At 31.0% G+C, this 21,007-nt stretch overlaps 1 protein-coding gene across 1 annotated transcript; it reads right to left on the bottom strand.

Moving 5' to 3' along the window:
• Positions 1–1,811: 1,811 nt before the first annotated feature.
• LOC132750506 (GTPase IMAP family member 9-like) lies at positions 1,812–6,985 on the bottom strand. Its single transcript, XM_060740504.1, has 3 exons — positions 6,838–6,985; positions 4,588–4,718; positions 1,812–3,507 (listed from the first exon to the last, which is right to left on the bottom strand). Exons 1-3 carry the CDS (start codon positions 6,872–6,874, stop codon positions 2,587–2,589), a joined length of 1,089 nt encoding a protein of 362 aa, XP_060596487.1. The 5' UTR covers positions 6,875–6,985; the 3' UTR covers positions 1,812–2,586.
• Between the last annotated feature and the right edge of the window lie 14,022 nt (positions 6,986–21,007).

The raw sequence follows: 21,007 nt of genomic DNA, 5'->3' as shown, positions 1-21,007 counted from the left end.
AACAATTTATGTCAAAAATTTGTCGAAAATTTAATTAAATCGGTAAACAGGAAGTAGATGAGCGACATACATGAAATTAAATACCACAGTATGAGTCCACGTGTTAATGCTCAAGAGGCTGTGATGAGTAGTTTTAATTGAACATTTAACCAAGTCGGTAAACAGGAAGTGGATAAGCAACAGACCTGAAATTGAATCCCACGGTATGGGACCATGTGTCAATACTGTATACTAAATATGAAAAATGTTACGAAAATACTTTCCCCGAACGCCCGGTCAGCAGCTGAGACATTATAAAACAGAAAGATTTGCAAATGGTAATGAAAAGGATATACTCAAAAATAAATCGGAAATAATTCGTTTTGTCTTTCTTTTCTTAGCCCATTTCGAATGATAAGCGTTGCAACATAATTAATATACTTATTTTAGAAAAACAAAGATAGCGAATAATCTGAAAATATGCACAAAATTGTTTTGGTATATAAAATATACCAATAATCTTGACCAGTTATTTCCAGTACCGTCACGTCAGAAAAAACACAGTGGAGTCCCCTTAAAATTAAATGAATCTTTGTATTTTATTTACAACAAAGTTACGTAACACGGAAAGCATGCTTAAATCTCGAATACATATCAAATATTCATGAAAACTACACTTGTATCAGAGTAATGTCCCTTGAATCACTGATTAAACCGTGCTATTAGTACACCTAACTATGTGAAACTGTCTACAGTTTCCAATGTTTACTATTGTGAAATAAGTTGAATGAATTGAACATAAACTAAAACAACTATTTTCATCTTAACTTTATTCACATTCAGATCCCATAATTTACAACAATTATACATGGCATTTAAATTTCAATGGCAAAATGGCAAATGTAATAAAGCTGAGAAAAACTTGTTGACCAGGCCAGAAGAGCTACGTTTTCTGTAATTAAAAAGGTGGACCCATATCTGTTTAATTACATTTATCTTATACTATGGTTTTACCAATTTTATTATATGGTAGTGATTTTTGGGGGTTTTAAAATGTACAAAATCTTGAGCAACTTCACTTTAAGTTAGAAACTGCAGGTCAAAGCAGGAATATTGCATAACTGGAGTAAGTTAGTAACTTCAAAAATTACACAATATCTAAAATAGAAAAATGTAGACATTAACAAATTGAAAGAAACCAACGAATATATCATTTATGTCCAAAACAATCTCTCGGGAATAAATTGTTACTTGTTTGAATGTAACTTTTTTAAATTTCATTCATAAAATGTTTATTGAAAAAAATCTCAAATCATCCCAATCTTAATAATTTAGAATCTTAAATGAATAGCACTGACTCCTCAACTTTATTAAAACTTACACAATTATTCTGTAACATTATTTTTTCAAAATTTAAATAATTAATTCTACTGTATGGCATGATTTTCTCAACCTGTTTTGTTACCTCTGTATGGTTGTATTAACATATAAATATTTTAGATAGTTTATTTAAGACAAAACATATCCAAAGGGTAAGTGATGTCAAATACCTATGTGTGTTAATAAAAATGTTCTTATTTATTGTATAATTTTATGTATATATGTTTTGATAATCTCATTTGAAGTATCAAATGTTGTTAACTTTTCATAACCTTATGCATATTATTTTACATATTCCTTGGTTTTGAATAAAATCTTTGGAATGAATAGTATATTTTGAGATTTATTTTTATATAAACGATTCTTTAAGCAACATATCTATTTTTGTAAAAACGAAAGAAAAATAATAAATGAATCAATTAAAATTAAATTACAATTAAAAAAACGTCCTGTTCAATATAAATACTTTCAATATAAACTGTGGCATGCTAAATAATCGCGATATAGGAAGTTTTTTCGTTTCATCCTAATATTTTGGGCCAATGACTGAACGAATATCTTTGAATATGTATCAAAGTTTATAATTTATAAGCATCTTTTTATACGCAAAATTATCATGTTACTAATTACATGAATACGAGGTTCGAAATATTACATGAGAGACGAAATTCTTCTTGTAGTAGACGTGACAAGTTATCGTGTAACAGTTTCCATCCCGTGATATATAAATTATTCCTCAAAAAGTAAAAAGCGCAATTCGTCTTAAAAGCTATGAAGAACAAAATATGAACGTAACAATGAAGGTGTAATTATCTAGAAAAAAATAGTAAAAACTCATTTTATTAAGCGTTCTTTAAAGCAATTGTGTACTTAATTGAGCTTAGTTGTCTTCTGCATCATTTAACTGTTGTTATCTCTTTCTTCCTTCGAGTTTTTCAAAGTTTTTCATATTATTGAGACTGAGTCCTTGATTTTTTGTTCTTGTTTTTAAGTAATAAAGCTTCCTCACATGGAAAATCTTAAGTCATCAATAGCAGTGAGGGTCAGGGAATTTGAAGACCTTAACCACTTTGCCAGGATCGACTTTTGATATCGTCAAAACTCTTTCACCATCTCACTGGGTTGTAAATTCAATAGCATGAACATGAAAATAATAAATCAGATCGAGTAATGTATACTTATATATCATTTATTCGCGCAGAAGTTCCAAAATTCAAATATAGATGCTTATAGTATAATGCATTTTAGTTTTTTCTTGCTTAAGTTCCACGCCCTTCTCAAAAGATTGAAAAATCCAGTTTCATCTTTTCGACCGCTTTCTATGTCGTCTTTGAGCTCATCTAAAGGATCTGTATCTGTATCTGAAGCTTCGGAATCTTCCTTTGTTTGATCGTCAGGAACGTTTATACTTGTATTATTGTTGAAACCTTTATCTGACAAATACGTTACGCGTACAGAATTAACATCAATATTTCTATTTTTTCTTCGGTTGATTTTCTTTTCTTCGTCAAAAGTGCTCGAACCAGAAGCAAAGTCATTTGTCTCATTAACTTCCAGTATATTGTCAAGCATTTTACAATCGTTGTCAGAAACTTGTAAACCAGCTTTCCGTAATATGTGCATTGTTTCCATAGATATTTCTTCAGACCGCCTATTGTAAGCATAAGCAGTCGCTAATTGGAAAGCTACATTTGTAAAGTGAGTATTGTTGTTAGTCCTCTTTATTTCTTCCACCATGCGTATTATCCGTTTTACTTGAGCTTCCTTTCGTTTTACGTCAGTTGATTTATTTTCGATAGGAGCTATTCTTGGCCTTCCACCGCATTTTCGTATCAAATCTTGCAAATCTTCTGTTGTATCAGTGGTAATATATTCATCTACAGATCGTTCGTCTTCCGTTCTGGTTAGAATGATGCATGCATATTTCTCTACACCACTGCCAAACCATTCGAAAAACAAATTCTTTGTTTTTACAAGCTCGTCTGTAACCCGACCTATCTCGAGAACAAACGCGATTGCATGAAAACCAGGGGTTGCAAATAAAAGCGATCGGATAAGTTCTTTATGTATTTCACGCTCTGTTTTATTAGTGTCGAAAATGCCTGGTGTATCAACCACTTCGATAGTTTTTCCAAACCGAGTACATACCTGAAATTAAGATCTATAGCATTATTAAAAAACACATCTACGCTATTTATGCTACATGAATTTTTTGCAATTGTTTTTGCGGTTGAAACTGCCATTTCCCTCACGAACCGAGATAGGTTACATTATCACATAAAGAGGACATTTTTTAAATTTATTTTGTCGCTTCACCTCAGAAATCCATATTTTTGAAAATCACCAGAAATAACAAACATTTGTTTGATAATGTTTTGATAATTGATTAGGAGCATATTATAAACTCAACAACTAAACATATAGCGCTGAAAATGTAATGATGTGTAGTAAAGGTAGCAAAATGTAAACAAAGTAGTATTTTTTAGAGACAGTTTTTGTGTATGGCAAATGAGGTTGTTTTTTTAACTGTGACAAGATAGCGAAGATTGAAAGTTTCTGAGAATTAAAAAAAAATATAACATAATTGGGCGTTTTAAAAAACGGAATGTGCACATCTTTGTCCGATCCAGTTTAGTGAGCAGACCACTTATTGAAATGAGGTGAGTACTCCATTCTTAGACTTTTTTTTAAAAAAAATTGTGGGCGGGGCGGGTATTAAATAAGTATTTTTATGACTGTGAAACCGCTTGTTTGATCAATATGAAATACACACGATTTACTTAACCACAAAAACATTTTGTTTTCACAAGAAACACCGTATGATTTCATTAATTGTTAGACCAATATTGCCTATAGAAAATAATGTATTTGGAAAAATGTTGGTTAGTTAATTGTTAGTTTCTGACTCCCGTGGATTACAAAAGGTCACGTGGCACAGGCACATTGTAGCAGTGTATTTTTCTTCTTGATAGGTATTACGGGAAATGAATTTAAACTCAATTGTAAACTCAATTGAAAACGACCTTAAGTAAACGTCGAAGCATTTATATTGAAATATAGTAAAGCCCTTATAAAATACTTTTACATACTATCCTATGTTAGTTAAGAAATCCTAAAGCCAGATTTCTATCCCCATTTGAAAATACAGAAAATATAAATGAAAATTCCATTTGATTTGAAATGGTTGAAATCCTTTAAATGAAACAAAACGAAACAAAGAAGGTTTACCCCTGACCATCCGGTAGTAGCTGTTACTGATTTTGCTGAGAAAGCTACGGCGAACTTGTCTTTTCCAAGAATCGAATTTCCCGTGGAACTTTTTCCATGACCTGTCCTTCCCACAAGTAATATACGTATATCTGTCAAAAGAATATGTTTTATTATTTTGAAATTGAAACTACACAAAAACACTAAATTTAAAGTTGCATGCCTCCTATGTGAGCCAATATATTTTATGAAAATCAAACTTGAGAAAAATGTACTAATATTTCAATAAAAAAAATCAAGATTCAAGTAATAATTTACATGTTATGTGAGATGCTAAAATATTGGTTATATCATCGTATTTCTACAGCGTAAGTAACACAGGACAATTTTAAATGTTTTGACCTCTTTTTGGTAATTTATGTGGATTGTAAGTTCCGTTTGTAAATTACTTTGTTTGTTCACTTGACAATATTTTACTTTAAAATACATTTTGTGATAATTTGGGGTTTTACTAAATCAAAGGAAATTGAAAGACTTCATCTTAAATTTTGTAAAAAAATATTAAATGTAAAAGTTAATTCATGTAATGTTGCTGTGTATGGTGAACTAGCACGTTATCCTTTATATATTTCAAGATATGTTAAGATTTTAAGATTCTGGTTTAAAATGCTTGAGACAGATAATATCATTCTTAAAAATGTATATAGCATTGCTCTTGAAGACTGTAATAATGGTAAGAAAAATTGGTTATCAAATCTTAAATTGTTATTATGTAATCATGGTTTTAGTGATATTTGGGATTTTCCAGATTCCGTAAATAGTAAAATATTTTTACAAATATTTAAGCAAAGGTTAATTGATTGTTTTTTACAAAGTTGGCTTTCTGGTAAAGAGAACAGTCCTGTTTTGTATCTGTATAATCATGTTAAAGATTCTTTTGTATATGAAAATTATCTTGATATAATACCAAGTACTTTAAGGAAGTATCTTACAAGAATTAGAATATCTTCGCATTCATTACATGTGCAAACTGGTAGGTTTCATAGAAATAGAATTGTTAGAAATGAAAGATATTGTTTATATTGTAATCTACATGACGTCGAAGATGAATACCATTTCATTCTAATTTGTCCTTGTTATATTGATATAAGAAAAAAATATATAAAAAGATACTATTATATAAGAACTAGTATGCTTAAATTCACTGATATGTTACAATCAAACAATAGAAGTATACTTTTAAATTTATCCTTGTATGTGCGAGATTCGATGTCTCATAGAAATAATTTAGATATAGTAGATACAACTTAATATATTAATAATTCATCCTCTATATTGATATGAAAGAGACATGTTTAGATCCGATCTTGTGATTTATGTTAGTATGTATTGTAAAATTGTTTATTTATGTATGACGATGTATAATTGTACAAGTCGAAAATAAAGTATCTGTTCTGTTCTGTTCTGATAATACTGGCAAGTGAAAAATCATTATATTCATGAAAGTTAAATTAAAAGACTTTAGAACTGTAAACAATTATGTGGCAATTATAACATGTATAAAAAAACTTCAAAAACAATTACGTAAAGAGCCGATTTGTGTACATTTGAAATGGCGGGAAATATCCGTTGCCTGTAGAGAATCGTAATTTGTTAGTTTGTATACAAATGTGACGACAGAGAAAGGGTTATGATAAAATGTCATATTCAGATACTCGTTTATTGGTTACTTTTTTTTGGGGGGGGGGGGGTCATGGGACCGTGGTTTTATTTATGATACTAAAGAGAAAGAACATCAAAACACTTGGGATTATTATTTATACTTGGGTCCTACATATCTCGTACAAATCAAATAGCCTCGTGTTTTGATGCTCTTTCCTTTACTTATAAAGTAAACTAGAGTTGGCAGTATTATTACCAAATAAGATTTTGTGCGTAGGGTACCATTCCGAGACACACTAGCGGTGTTTTGTTGTTGTTTGTTTACAAATTGCAAACTTGAATGAATCTGTATATCATGTATACTATTAGGATATTGTATTATTTGTTAATGTATATACAGAACTCAATGAACTATGATTGAATACTCCTGGAAAATGAAACTTTTTAGAACAGTTTAGGGATTTATATCCGTCAATATCCTTTTTAAAGGTAATCAAAGTAAAATTTCTTTTTTTAAATGTCGATGCTTTTAATATATTTATATATTTGACTATTTCGTTAATTTTGAACAGTTTTATGACTTAAACGAAAACAAAGATATTTACATACCCGAATTTATGCTGCACTTTTGCTTTGTCGCCATCATTTAAAGCTAAGTATTATATAGTATTTTATTATATATCTTACATATACCTTATAACTTTATATCCTAACACTTATAATTTAAAGAGAGATGCCTCCTTGTTGTACAATGTATTTGCATTGTACTTTGTATTTTTCTATCTTACATTGACATTAAGTATGACGTAAAGTAGTTGATGATAGTTATACGCATGCGTCAGACTGAAGTAGAGAAAATATCTGATAGGTTATCTGGTATCAAGATATTATGTGGTTATTGAAGTGCTCTGTCTCTATTTGTATCATAGTGTTGGGACCTTTCGACTGAAAATGTGTCAGAGATAAATCGTATACTTATAAATGTAAAGTGTCTTAACTGGAGTGCAGGTATTAATTACCCGCACTTTAGTTACCGCACTGTCCGTCGGTGAATAGAAAAGATAATACACTAGAGAATATTTGTTTATTTGCCATCGTGGTCCGGTGTTCTTTCTGTTCCGTGTTTCAAAATGGAGATTTTTATTCTACTGAATTCGTCTCAGTTTCTGGCTCTGGTGAATTCAAAGTAGCTTTTTGTCGTGACCCACCCTCTCCCTCCTCTTCTTGGAAAACGCATTATTTGCATTATATTGATATTGAGAATATTGTGTATATATCTTCATCTATTACAAATATGGCTTATGAAAATAATTAATGTTTCTTTTAGAAATAGGTTACAACATCAAAAACTAGCCAAATACATATATTTTTGTACGCATAATTTAAACTTTTAATTTTGATATGTTTTTTATGCAGCATTGCCGCCGATTAATTATTGTCATGGAAATCTTTTAGATATATTCAGACTAGACAGACATTTCTATTGTGTTTTTGTATATATGTTATGAAAATGTTAATAACACAAAATGCAAGAAGATAAGTTGATTTTTGCAAAATGCTATCTTTTTAAATTAATAAAGTTTTACCTATGGGCTATTTTGCGGATTATGATCATCTCACGTGATCCTTGGACATAAGTAGAACAACGGTATTGACTGCAGAGCAGGGTTGAAGAGAAGATACCCTCATGTCTTTCAGGATGCATGTATCGTTACCTTTGATAGGTACATCCCCATTTGCACCGTTTAGATATCTTTAAGTTGACAGAAAATCGAAACAGTTTCCATAAAAGTACTGCCGCACCATTGTCTTACTCAAACACCTCGTATAAGAAAAACGGTGGGGTTTCGAAAGAATATTAACGTTGAACAGGAAACCATCGCTGAATGGCCTACCTGCCAGAACCACATCACTTTAATTCACATGTAACGTAATGTCAGTTGATTTCGTTATATTTTACATTTTCAATTTTGTCTTGTTGGGCTTTCTTTAGGGATTCTTTATTTATCTCTATTTTATATATTTAGTAAAGGTATGTTTTATTATCAGTACACATACAATGTACATGTGTTGTTATCATTGAAATATAATTTGACGTGAAATTATTACTTTCAGTTACATTGAGAGGTGTGCAAAAGATTAGTATTGTTAGTCTTTATTAGTTCATAGAAGAAAGAAAACGACATCTTTGTAAAAAGTAAGTCGTCTATAGTTTAAACTAACTACACATGGTAACTGAAAATAAGATTTAAAGAATAATTCAAGAAGAGAGTTTAGAAAATAGTTTAATGACCCATGAAATAAACCCATTTAACTGTTCATCATTTTTATCACCATTCAACATCGTTCTAAAACCATAGAAGGAAGAATATGTAGGCATCTGTATTTCATTAATAGTTTCGTCAGAGTCGGAAGGATCCGTAAAGCTGACATATTTGACAAACATTTGTTTTCATTATTGTCCTGAGATAAGGAATCTTAGGAAATTACATCTTTGATAAGCGTCTGTTTTTCATTAATACTAAAGTCCTAAAAGTCAGAACAATGCGGAAAAGTGGCAATTTTGAATTATGTTTGTTTTATTTTTCATTAATATTGCCTTCAGTGTCTGAGTGACAGGAGTCTCGTTTTCAGGAATTGCATCTGAAGTTTCCTTCGATTATGTGTCTGCAGGATATTCATATGGTCTATCAGTATGCGTGTCAATTGTTGTTAAATTACCTATTGCTGTTTCCATGTTATGTTAAATCTCTTTGATGACAACAAGCTTGTGAAAGTGTTTCAATATCTTGATCAAGTATATTGTTAACAGTTTCATCTTGAATTCTTGTTAAAATCTGTGTCGGTACCTCCTTTGAAAGCAATTGAATAGTGATAATGTAATCCCTGAATAATATGTTGATATTTTGTATGCAAAAAGCATATTAGTATTGAAAAGCATGCATCCGAAGTTTTTGCTTCTATTTTGTCAACTATTTTAAACATATCATTTACTTGACTACACATGAAAGGACACTTATTTATTTTGCCTTTTATAGAGGGACAACCACAGTCATCAACTAATTCCGTTTACTTTTGGTGTGGTCATTTATTTAAGAAAGTTTTAACCTGTTCTTACTTTGTGCTTATATCCGTTTATTTAGTAAAAGAAATTTGTTTTCGCATCTTCACCCAAACCATCTAAAAATGTAATTTGTCTCTTGAATTTCTTCAGTGAAGTTTATTTTCTTCAAAACAAGCAATAAATCGTTAAAACAGCGTCGTCTAAAATAATCTTAAAAGTATCGATTTTACTCCTGGACCAATGTCTAATAGCATTCTTTTATTGAAATACATTACGGTTTTCCTCTATAACTAACCAGTAATTACCCTCTATGCAAGTGACTGAGTACTTATCCCATTTGAAGTCTTAATCGGCAGTGAGAGACTCAATGTCCGAGATCAATTATTTAATAAATTTGAGATTTAAATATTTGCTGTTGTATAACAGATTAACAGATTAAAGGTTCCATACAAACTGTTAAATAGTTTTCAATTAGGAAAAGAAGACTTTTTATCAAATAATGTGTGTATAATCACAAAATTTAAGATTTAAACCATTATTTAAACGTTTAAACTTTCTAAAGGAGAAAACTATTTATTTTTGAGTCACAGTGTGTTCTTAATAATTATCAATAATCTTAAACATCTATTAGCTATCTTTTTTTTCATGACATTTTTGGTTATTCGTTGCAGGCTAGCTGCGATATTTGTAGGCATAATGTGATTTTATAGATTAATGTAGATAAATATAACTCTTGCAAATCTATTTAGTTTAACAGGACTGTATACAAATGCTGGCTAACTGTTAGCTGATTATTTATTGTCATCCCATGACCTAACAAAAGGCATTTCTAAATCCAAACAAGGATGAGTCCTTTATATCAAATTTTCAGGATAAAAATTAAAAAAATATATATAAAGGAGTTATACCAGGAATAGAAAGTGTAATTCAGTACTTTTGTAGAAAAATTGTAAATTTAAAGAGTAACATGTCTGGTAAATTTGGTGCTTAAGTCAGTTATAAACCTCAACACATATTATGTTGGTTAGATTCAGAACTATTTATTTAAAATTTTAATCAAATCCCTCAATAAATAAAAAGTTATTGTGAAAAGTATCATAACAGATGCTTAATTCAAAGGTGAGATGATTCTGATAATATTGGTACCAGTTTTTTATATTACTTTATCACAAATTTAGACTGGACATAAAATAAGATAATGTTTATTTCCACAAGAAATAAGTTATAGGGGGTAAAACAATCAAAGTTCAAAGTAGAAATCATTCTGAAAGTATAAATGCAAATGATCAAACATAGAGTTTCAAGTAACTTGCTACAGAAATAAAGAACATACAATGAAATTAATATTTCAATTTTCCCTAAACATCGATTTGATATCTCGACGCGGATGTAGCCAAACCGACACCATGGTGGTAAGGACTACTCCTCATTCGTATAGAACATACTTTATTCAAAAACTGTTTGCTTTTTTGTTGTTTTGTTGTTGTTGTTTGTTGTAAAAAATGCAATTAATATGATGACAATGTACATCTTCACAATTACATGCAATCTTACATCATTTCTAATACAGCACACATACAAAATGGTATTAATATCAAAATAATTCCATTTTGATTCTGAAATAATCTTGTGATCCACTGACACGTACTATCAATTCGCACCAAGTAATGAAACAATAGATTACTTCAACTTTATTAAATCAAACGTAATTATCTTAGTGTTAAGAAAATTCAGACTTCATAAAGGTTGTCAAGCTATATAACTGGTGAAATTCACATAGAATATGTCAAAAAATAGCTTTTGAATCACATTGCTTTCATTTGCATTTTTTTTACTTTTGATTGGGCTTTACGTCGCACTGACACAGTATAAAGCATATAATATGGCGACCGACATTTCAGCTTTGCTGGTGGAGGGAAACCTCAGATGCTACTCGGTACAGTATTTCAGGAGGCGCAAACGGGCACCTGGATAGAACCACTGTCGCTCATAATCAGATGATCAGCGTTCATCTATCATTTAAAGTAAAGTTATTATTCCGTGCAAGCGCCACACACTCAATTGTAAATTTTCAACGAAGTTAACATTCAGCCACAAAAATCATATAATCCAAGAACGCGTGAAATATTATAGTCATTTATAGCGCCACACACTAAATTGTAAATTTTTAACGAGGTTAACAGTCAGTCACAAAAATCTTTTAATCCAAGAACGCATGAAATTCTTGTTTATGTTTATTAACAGGAAATAACGTAAAAAGGAAAACATTTTTAATTGTCAAATATATACTTTATCTTCATGAAAACCATATTTGTGTAATAGTATTGCTCCTTGAATCACAGATAAAAACGTGTTATGAGGATGAATGGTATTGTTTTAGATTATTATTTTCTAAACGGATTCTCTATATAGCATATCTATTTTTGAAATAATGATAAACATATTCAATTTAGTGAATCAAAGCAAACACTTTGAGTGCTAGGTCACCGAATTTTGTTTTAACCTCAAATAGAATTATGTATTGAGGTACTAAAAGTTAAAAATACAACGACATAACCATTGTATTTAACATAATCGTCACTAAAAAATCAGTAAGTGTGTACATTTTTTCAGATCGTAAAATAAACAACAGTCTGAAATTTTACATACAACCATGTACCCTTCAATGGATGTCCAATCGGTAACTATATAAAATATGATAATTCGCGATCAATTTCAAGTAAAGTTAGTTTAGTATTTCACACAACATCTTTTAATATAAAGAAAGGAAAACGAATATTGATCCATGCGAAAAAGCATTTGGAAAAACAGCCAAGATGTGTCAGCGTTCAACATGAACAGAATGGAAGTTGTCGTATTTGGTACATTATTATCATTTATGAAAAACATGTAACATGCCAAGACGGACCATAATATAATGCCCTCAATTCGTACCGTCGTCTCTGCAAGTGAAAATTGTTAAAATAACAATATCTTTTATTTATTGATATGATATTTGTTATTGGGTTTTACGTTTTATATATAGGTCATATGGCGATTTTCCAGCTTTATTTGTGGAAGAAGATCTCAAGTACCATTCTATGCGTTATTTTATTTTCAACCCTTCCGCGAACAAATGAGTTCCTAGAAAATACACAAAAATAACTTTTAAATTCATCCTATAAACAAAAATTACACACATGCAATAAATACACTTTAATTATGTCCAATCAGTCTAGAGATAACTTAAAAAATTCAAAGAACTACTTTCTAGACTACAACGGGTTGGGTCTAATTCCGTACCGTGGTTAGACCGACTTAGTCTGTATGAAGTTAGCTTCCGATTTCCTGACTGAAGGCGAGAGATGTGGCCATAAAATTTGGCTGGCAAAGACGAAAAATACGGGGACTAGGGTGTTTGAGCCCCTGGTACGGTTAGGCGGCTTGAACGTCAGCGCCCCTTGCTAGCACAATCAGGCTTTTTTAAGGGTTAATCTCCTGCTTTCCTTTCACTGGCTTCTTATTCTTTATTAATACTCATTTGAAATTGCACGGAGTTAAATTATCACTAATTTGTGCTCAGAATAAATCTTTTATGGGCATGACTGGTCATATGTCCGGGTCCGTACCCGACAGAAAACGCTGCATACATTTATTCTTTGATATCAGTGTCTCATAACAATAGCCAGGGAACGTGGTGACAATGCTGCATACAAGTGCGGTCAGAAACACAACGAGCTCGACTATTCGCAGTAAATGATAGTAAATCAAGAGTCTGGATAATGTCAGAATTTACTGAGAAGAAGATTTCATTCACAAACTACATGACATGGTTATGAGTCCTGATATTGGTCAAAGATTGTTTTAGTTCATAAAGGGCTTTAATTCGTCAAAATATATGCGAGAGTTATGCGCGCGCATTGGCTTCCAATTTTAATTCAATATAAGGTTTCAAATGACCTCCTTCCGTAGCATTGACATTGGATGCAAAACATTAACCAAGAATTAAAAGAACCATTATACCTCTAAATTCAATATGATTACCACTATCATTAATGCTATCTCTTCAATGACCGTTACAATTATTTTGTTTACTACTAAACGGCCATAAAAATGCAAAATTCTCATTATTATTCTAAATTTTGCTTTGAATTTTCATTATTTAACTTAGACAAATAAAAAAAAACACAAGACAGACAGACAGACAGGTGGAAAGAAATATCGACCTGTATAGCAATAAACCACAACGCCTTTTATTGACGTAAAACAAATTTATTTAGTGACCCGACTAGAATAAATACTAATTATGATAGTATTTTTTTTGCATTTTGCATAACAAAATACACCTGTTATAAAATCAATGTGATTTTATGGCACATCAAAGATCGGCATCAATCACATTCGTAAATTTATGTAACATGGGGGCTTCGTTTCCATTCAGGACAGGTGTTACACATGTGATCCGTAAAGAATGTGGCCCATGAGTGCTTATATAAAGTAATGTCTATGAAATTTGACAAGACTAAATACTAATTGTTAGCATTTCATATTGACAAACCCTAAACTAATATAAGACATTTTTAAATTTAAATTAGAATAATTGCACCATACGAATATATCATGATGAAATGCCATAAAAAAAATTTAAAAATAGATAAAGAAGTAATACGGGTTATAGTGTTGTTCAATATTCATTTTTTACGTAAATTGTAAGTTAAAAGAGGAAATATTTCTGGTAAAATGGATGCTAGAGCTATAGACCTTATCACATATGATGTGGGTTAATGATATAGGCAATTTTAATATAATATTTTTAACGTTGAGGAATGTAAAGTTATTGTAAAATATTATATTTTAAAAGTACATGCTAAATTAGGGACGATTATTCTGATAATATGGAGAATTGTGTTACACATTTTAGCTTTAGATGTTTGTGATGATGAGAAATAAATATTTAAAGTGTAAAGTAAATCCTTCAAGAAATAAACAGGGAAGGTGGAAAACAATTCTACAACAAAATTCTATGTTCAAAGTAGGGATGTAAATAACAAGAGTGGTGAATCATATCATACATTCAGTTTGGAGTAACTATCAAAAAAAGTCAAGAAGCTGTAATGAAAAATATATCTACTTCACAAAATCTTGATTATATGATTATAACTATTGACGCGACGTGGTCCAGACCATCGCCGGGGGGGGGGGGGAATAAGGACTGACCCTGAAGTACGTTGTTGTACAGTCAGCCTAAAACAGACTAATGTTCTTTCTTCCGATAATTTTTTATTGCTGTATTTTTTGTTATTTTATTACATACAGCATTCATTTTATATATGCTGACGGTATGCATTTAAACGATTGATTGAATCATATCTATTTTATTTAAATACAAATCAAATGCATCTGGTTTATGAAAATGGGGGCTTGTTGGTGGACATTCTTAAATCCATCAACGAATTTTGTCATTTTGCACCAAGGCTACTGAATAAATAAATAACTGCAATTTCAGTCATTTATAACTTCTTATCTGATATGCCAAAGTTTTAAGAAAATTCGGAATTTGTAAAGTGTTACAAATTGATAAAATGGGTCAAAGACAGAAATGGCCAGGTTGCATTTGTATACCAAATATCATGAGGCTGTGATGTTATGAAAATTTTCTACCATTCACCATTTATTTCGAAAATTTGTCGAAAATTTAACTAAGTCGGTTAACAGGAAGTGGATGAGCGACAGACCTTGAATCGAAAACCACAGTATGGGACCACGAGATAATGCTGTATACTAAATATCAAGAGAATGTGATAAGAAGTTGCTGAAAACTGTTACGAATATTTTCTACCATTCACCATTCACCGTTAATGTCGTAAATTTAACGAAGTCGGTAAACAGGAAGTGGATGAGCGACAGGCTGGAAGTTAAATACCACAGTATGGGTTTACCTGTTAATTTTGTATACCAACTATCAAGAGGCTGTAATAAGTAGTTGCTGAGAAAACTGTTACGAAAATTTCCTACCATTCACCATTGATGTTGAAAATGTAACAAAGTCGGTAAACAGGAAGTAGATGGGCAACACACCTGAAATTGAATCCCACGGTATGGGACCATGTGTCTATACTCTATACTAAATATCAAAAACCTGTAGTAAGTAAATGCTGAGAAAACTGTAACGAAAACACTTTCCCTGCACGCCCTCTCAACTGGGACATTAAAACAGAAAGTAAATGGTAAATAAAAGAATTTATCCCAAAATAAATCGGAAATCCCTTTTCGTTTCTTCTCTTTGCCTATTTTGAACGATAAGCGTTGCACCATAATAAGGATACTTATTCTAGAAAAAACAAAGTGAGCGAATAATCTGAAAATATGCACAAAATTCTTTTGGTATATAAAATAAACCAATAATCTTGACAAGTTATTTCCAGTACCGTCACGTCAGGAAACCTCAGTTGAGTCCCCTTAAAATTGTATGAATCTTTGTATTCTATTTACAACAAAGTAAATTACACACATAACACGTAACACGTATTTACAACACGGAAAACATGCTTAAATGCCGAATGCGTATTAAATATTCATGAAAACTATAGTTGTGTAAGAGTCATTCCCCTTGAACCACTGATCAAAGCGTGCTATTAGTACACCTTACTATGTGAAACTACAGTTTCCAATGTTTACTATTGTAAATAAAGTTAAGATTCAGGAATATATTTACATGAACTAAAACACGTACATATGTATTTTCATCTTAACTTCATTCGCATTCAGATCCCATAACTTACAATAATCATACATGGCATTTAAATTTCAATGGCAAATGTAATAAAGCTGAGAAAAACTTGTTGGCCATGCTAGAAGAACTATGCTTTCTGTTATTAAACAGCTAGAACGTTGTATTTACCCATATCTGTTCAATAACATTTGTTTAATACTATGGTTGTACCAATTTTATGATATGGATGTGAGGTTTGGGGCTTTAAAAATGTACAAATTCTTAAGCAACTTCACTATTAGTGAATATGTAAAATATTGTATAATACAGTTCTCTTGACATGTTAATAATGGTATGATTTCTCTTGATAATCTTTGCTTTTCTAATAGTCAATATATTGGTATGGTAAATAGTTTTAAAACTATTTTGAAAAAAAAAAAGATTAAAAGACCAATTCTTACAGAATATTGCAAAAGTACCATAAATTAATCTTAATGTTCAATTTATTGTGTTTATAAGAAAAATAATGTTTCGAGGAATATTAATTTTCAATCTTTGTAACTATAATACTTTGTAAGATCAGAACTATGAATCACTTATTACCAATAGAAAAATGTAAACATTTACATATTGACAGAACAAAAGAATATATCATATGTCCAAAACAATCTCTTGGCAATATATTACATTACGTGTTTAAGCTTTTTTTAATTCTATTCATAAAATGTTTATTGATAAAAAATTCTCAATTCATCCTTATTTTTATAAATTAGAATCTTTAATGAATTACTCTGTCCCTCAACTTTATTAAAACTTCCGTATAATTATTATTTCAGAAATTAAATAATTAATTCTCCTGTATGGCATGATTTTCTCAACCTGTTTTGTTATCTCTGTATGGCTGTATTAACATCAATATTTTAGATAGTTTATATAAGATAAAACGTTCTGTTCAATATAAAAATGCGTGACATGCTAAATAATTGCGATATAAGAGGGTTCGTTTGTTTTCATCCAAACATTTTGGGCCAGTGACTGAACGAATAACTTTGAATATGTATCACATTTTATAATCTATAAGCATCTTTTTATACACAAAATTATCATGTTACTATTACATGAATACGAGGTTCGAAATGTTACATGAGAGACAAAATTCTTCTGGTAGTAGACGTGACAGTTATCGTGTGACAGTTTCCATCCCTCGATATATAAATCATTCCTCAAAAGTAAAAAGCACAAGTCGTCATAAAAAATATGAAGAACAAAATATGAACGTAACAAAGAAGGCATAAATATCTGGAAAAATATAGTACAGTGGAGCCTTGCTAATCCGAACCCCTCTAATCCGGAATCCTTTCTTATCCGAACAAAGTGTCCGGTCCCGATTTTATTCGTTCTATTTTCAATTGTAAAAAACCTTTCGGATCATTTTATTAAACGTACTTTAAAGCTATTGTGTATTTAATTGAGCCGAGTAGAAACTGAGTTATTTTTAACTGTTGTAACCTCTCCCCCCTCTCTCTCTTTCTTCCTTCGAGTTTTTTTCAAAGTTTTTCATATTTATTGAGACTGAGTCCTTGATTTTTTGTTCTTGGTTTTAAGACATAAAGCTTCCTCACATGAAAAATCTGAAGTCCTGGCGAATCAACAGCAGTGAGGGTCAAGGAATTTGAAGACCTTAACCACTCTGCCAAAATCGACTTTTGATAACGTCAAAACTCTTTCATCATCTCACTGGGTTGTATTTTCAATAGTATGAAAATGAAAATAATAAATCGGATCGAGTAATCTATACTTATATATCATTTATTCGCACAGAAGATACAAAATTCAAATATAGATGCTTATACTGATAATTGCATTTTTTAGTTTTTTTCTTGCTAAAGTTCCCCGCCCTTCTCAAAAGATTCAAAAATCCCAGTTTCATCTTTACGACCGCTTTTAATGTCGTTTTTAAGCCAATTTAAAGGGTTTCTGTTATCAGAAGTTCCGGAAAATCTACCATTGTTTGATCGTCAGGAACGTCTATAATCTATATTTCCCCTTAATATGTAAATTGAATCCATAGATATTACTTCAGACTTGGCCTATTGTAAGCCATAAGCGGTTGCTAAATTGGAAAGCTACGTTTGTAAAGATGAGATTTGATTGTTGGTCCTCTTTATCTTCCACCATTTCTATTATCGTTTTTACTTGACCTTCCTTTTTCACGTTTTACGACAGTTGATTTATTTTTGATAGGGAGCTATTCTTGTCCTTCCACCGCATTTTCGTTATCAAATCTTGCAGATCTTCTGTTGTATCAGGGTTTAATATATTCATCTACAAGACTGTTCGTCTTCCGTTCTGGTTAGAATGATGCATGCATAGTATTCTCTACACCACTTGCCCAAACCATTCCGAAAAATAATTTTTTTGTTTTTTTACGAGGCTCCTCTTGTAAACCGAATCTATCTCGAGAAACAAACTTCCGATTGCATGGAAACCTGGAGTTTGCAAATAAAAAGCCGATCTGATAAGTTCTTTATGTATTTTCTACGCTCGGTTTTATTGAGTGTCGAAAATGCCTGGGTATCAAACACTCTTTCGATAGTTTTTCCAAATCGAGTACATACCTGAAATCCAAGATTTATTAGCATAATTATACACATCTACACTGTAAAATTGTTTTATTGGATTTTTTCCAATTGTATTTGATTGAAACTGCCATTTCCATTCCTAGCCTACATATGTAATACTTTTACATAGACGGTCACAAAGAATTGGCTGTAACAATATCGTTTAAAGATAATGAAAAATATGCAAAAGGGCATTGTTGCTCGATTACATTGGAACACGTACATCTATATTAATATTTATTAAAAGGTTTTGAAGCGTTTCAATTTATCTTCAAGTTACTAAAATATAATTTGCAGTCGAAAGTTTTCTGACTAATATTTACTAGGTTTTGTATTCTTTAAATTTAGTCTGGAAAATGGACAGAAATGATCATAATCCGGGGTGTTGAAGGTCACGGGGAAATTTTACCCCCCCTTTTAAATGTTAAAATTATGAATTGGGCTTTGATGTCCCCGGGATGACTTTTTTGTTTTTTTGGGCTTCGTAAATAGGGAATTTTTCCCACCCAAAAATAATATAAAAAAAACCCATGGGTTTGGGTGGAAAACGTAAAAATTTATAACCTGGGGAAAGACTTTAACCGAGGCCAAACCATTTTTTTCACAAGGGGAAATTATTTAAAGTTACTTAAAAACGATTTTGTGTTTTTTAATTTTACCCGAACAACCCAAAATTTGGAAAATCATCACAAAAAAAGTTTTTGAAAAAGACATAAAGGGCCCATTTTGAATGAATATAGGAAAAATATCTCGGGGCCCAATACCCCGGAAAATCTGATATTTGATCATCTTTGGGTGACATTGCCCTTTGGGCAAAATTTTGCAAAAACCTTAAATTTAAAATTCAACATCTATTTTCAAGGATAGTTTTTAAATTTGGGTTTAAAAATTTCCCCATAAATAAATGACAAAGGGGTTTCCCTTTTACCCAACTTTACCTTCTATGGATTTTGGGGCCCTTCGGTACCCCGAGCCCCCCGGTTTTAATGCTCCCCCAAATTTTAACCCAATCAAAAATTTGGTAAACATTTTTTTCAGAATTACATTAAAATTCCCCCAATGAATTATAAGGGGGGCCCTCCAAACAAGCATTTTTAAAAATGCCCTTTGCAAGTTGCCCAACCCTCCTTTAGAGCCCTTGGTTCCCCGGGACACAAATTTTCCTCAAGGGGAACATTTTTATGAATTTTTTTTAAAGGATATTTCATCCCTTTAAAGGAGAAAATGCCGGGAAATAAAATTTCTTATTTTTATACTTATACGCCCTTGACCTTGCATATATCAACCCTAAATTACCATGTTTAAACAACAGTTATTTATGATAATAAACCATTTTGTTATAAATTTTTTGGGGGGATTGAAACACAAAATGGCCCACATTTTCCATATTTTTAAATCTGAACTTTGACATGGGCCAAGGGACCTACTTTTAAACCAAGTTTTTTAATTAAAAAATTCCCTCATGCATGTAGAAGGAAATCCCCGGGACAACCCGTTTTTAAAATGCCTTTTAAAGTTTTGACCTGTTTTTGCCCCTAGGGGATTTAGTTTTTGTTGCGGTTTAAAAGTTTCTCTAGTGCTGAGCATTTTTTATGAAATTCTTTAAAAAAGGTTTTGTGGGAAAAATATCCTTCTGGAAAAAAATTTTTGTCCCCCCGAACTGCCCCCCGCTCCTAAAGGGAAAATAAATATGTCCCTTTTTTCCCAAACGGACGTTATAAAAAAATCTTACTTGTAAAAATCACATTCTTAGTCCATGCAAACCAGGCTTTAACAGAAAAATTTTCCCTATTCCCATATAAAAATTTTTAACTTAAAAAAAAAATTGGGGTAATAAACCCTGTCATTTTAAGTTTTTTTCAGACATAAATGAACATTTAAAAAAAAAATTTTAAGAAGAACAATAGGAAATTTCCTTTTTTAAAAGGAATTTTACGTTTATTTTTATTTTGTTTATTTTGTTTTATTCAAATTTTTTTAAATTTTGGGGGTTTTCCTAAGAAAGTTTAAAGTTTTAAAAACCACCAGAAACCCAACAAAAGGGAACTTTGCATATATTACTTTAAACCCCCTTCTCAAGCTTTGAAAACCCTTGAAAAACCCGTTTAATTTTTAAAGTTTACATTTTTTTAAATTATTGGTGGGAAACCATAAAAAGTTAAAAATTTAAAAACCTTGCGCATCGCCGTTGCAATCAATGTAGGTAAATTTTGCGCATTATCAAAAGCTACTTTAAAGTGCTCGGCAATCAACTAATATGTATATAACCTTAAACGTCAAAACATTTATATTGACACTATATTACCTTGCAATCAAAATAATGCTGAGTCACCTTTAAAGTCCTTAAATGCTACACATTGCCATCGCAGATAGGTTATGAAATAATAAAAAATAATGGATTTA

This window comes from Ruditapes philippinarum, unplaced genomic scaffold, assembly GCF_026571515.1.
Source record: "Ruditapes philippinarum isolate M1 unplaced genomic scaffold, ASM2657151v2 ctg5613_1_1_1_1, whole genome shotgun sequence".
Classification (NCBI taxonomy): domain Eukaryota; kingdom Metazoa; phylum Mollusca; class Bivalvia; order Venerida; family Veneridae; genus Ruditapes; species Ruditapes philippinarum.
This window is presented reverse-complemented; position numbering and strand designations above follow the sequence as displayed.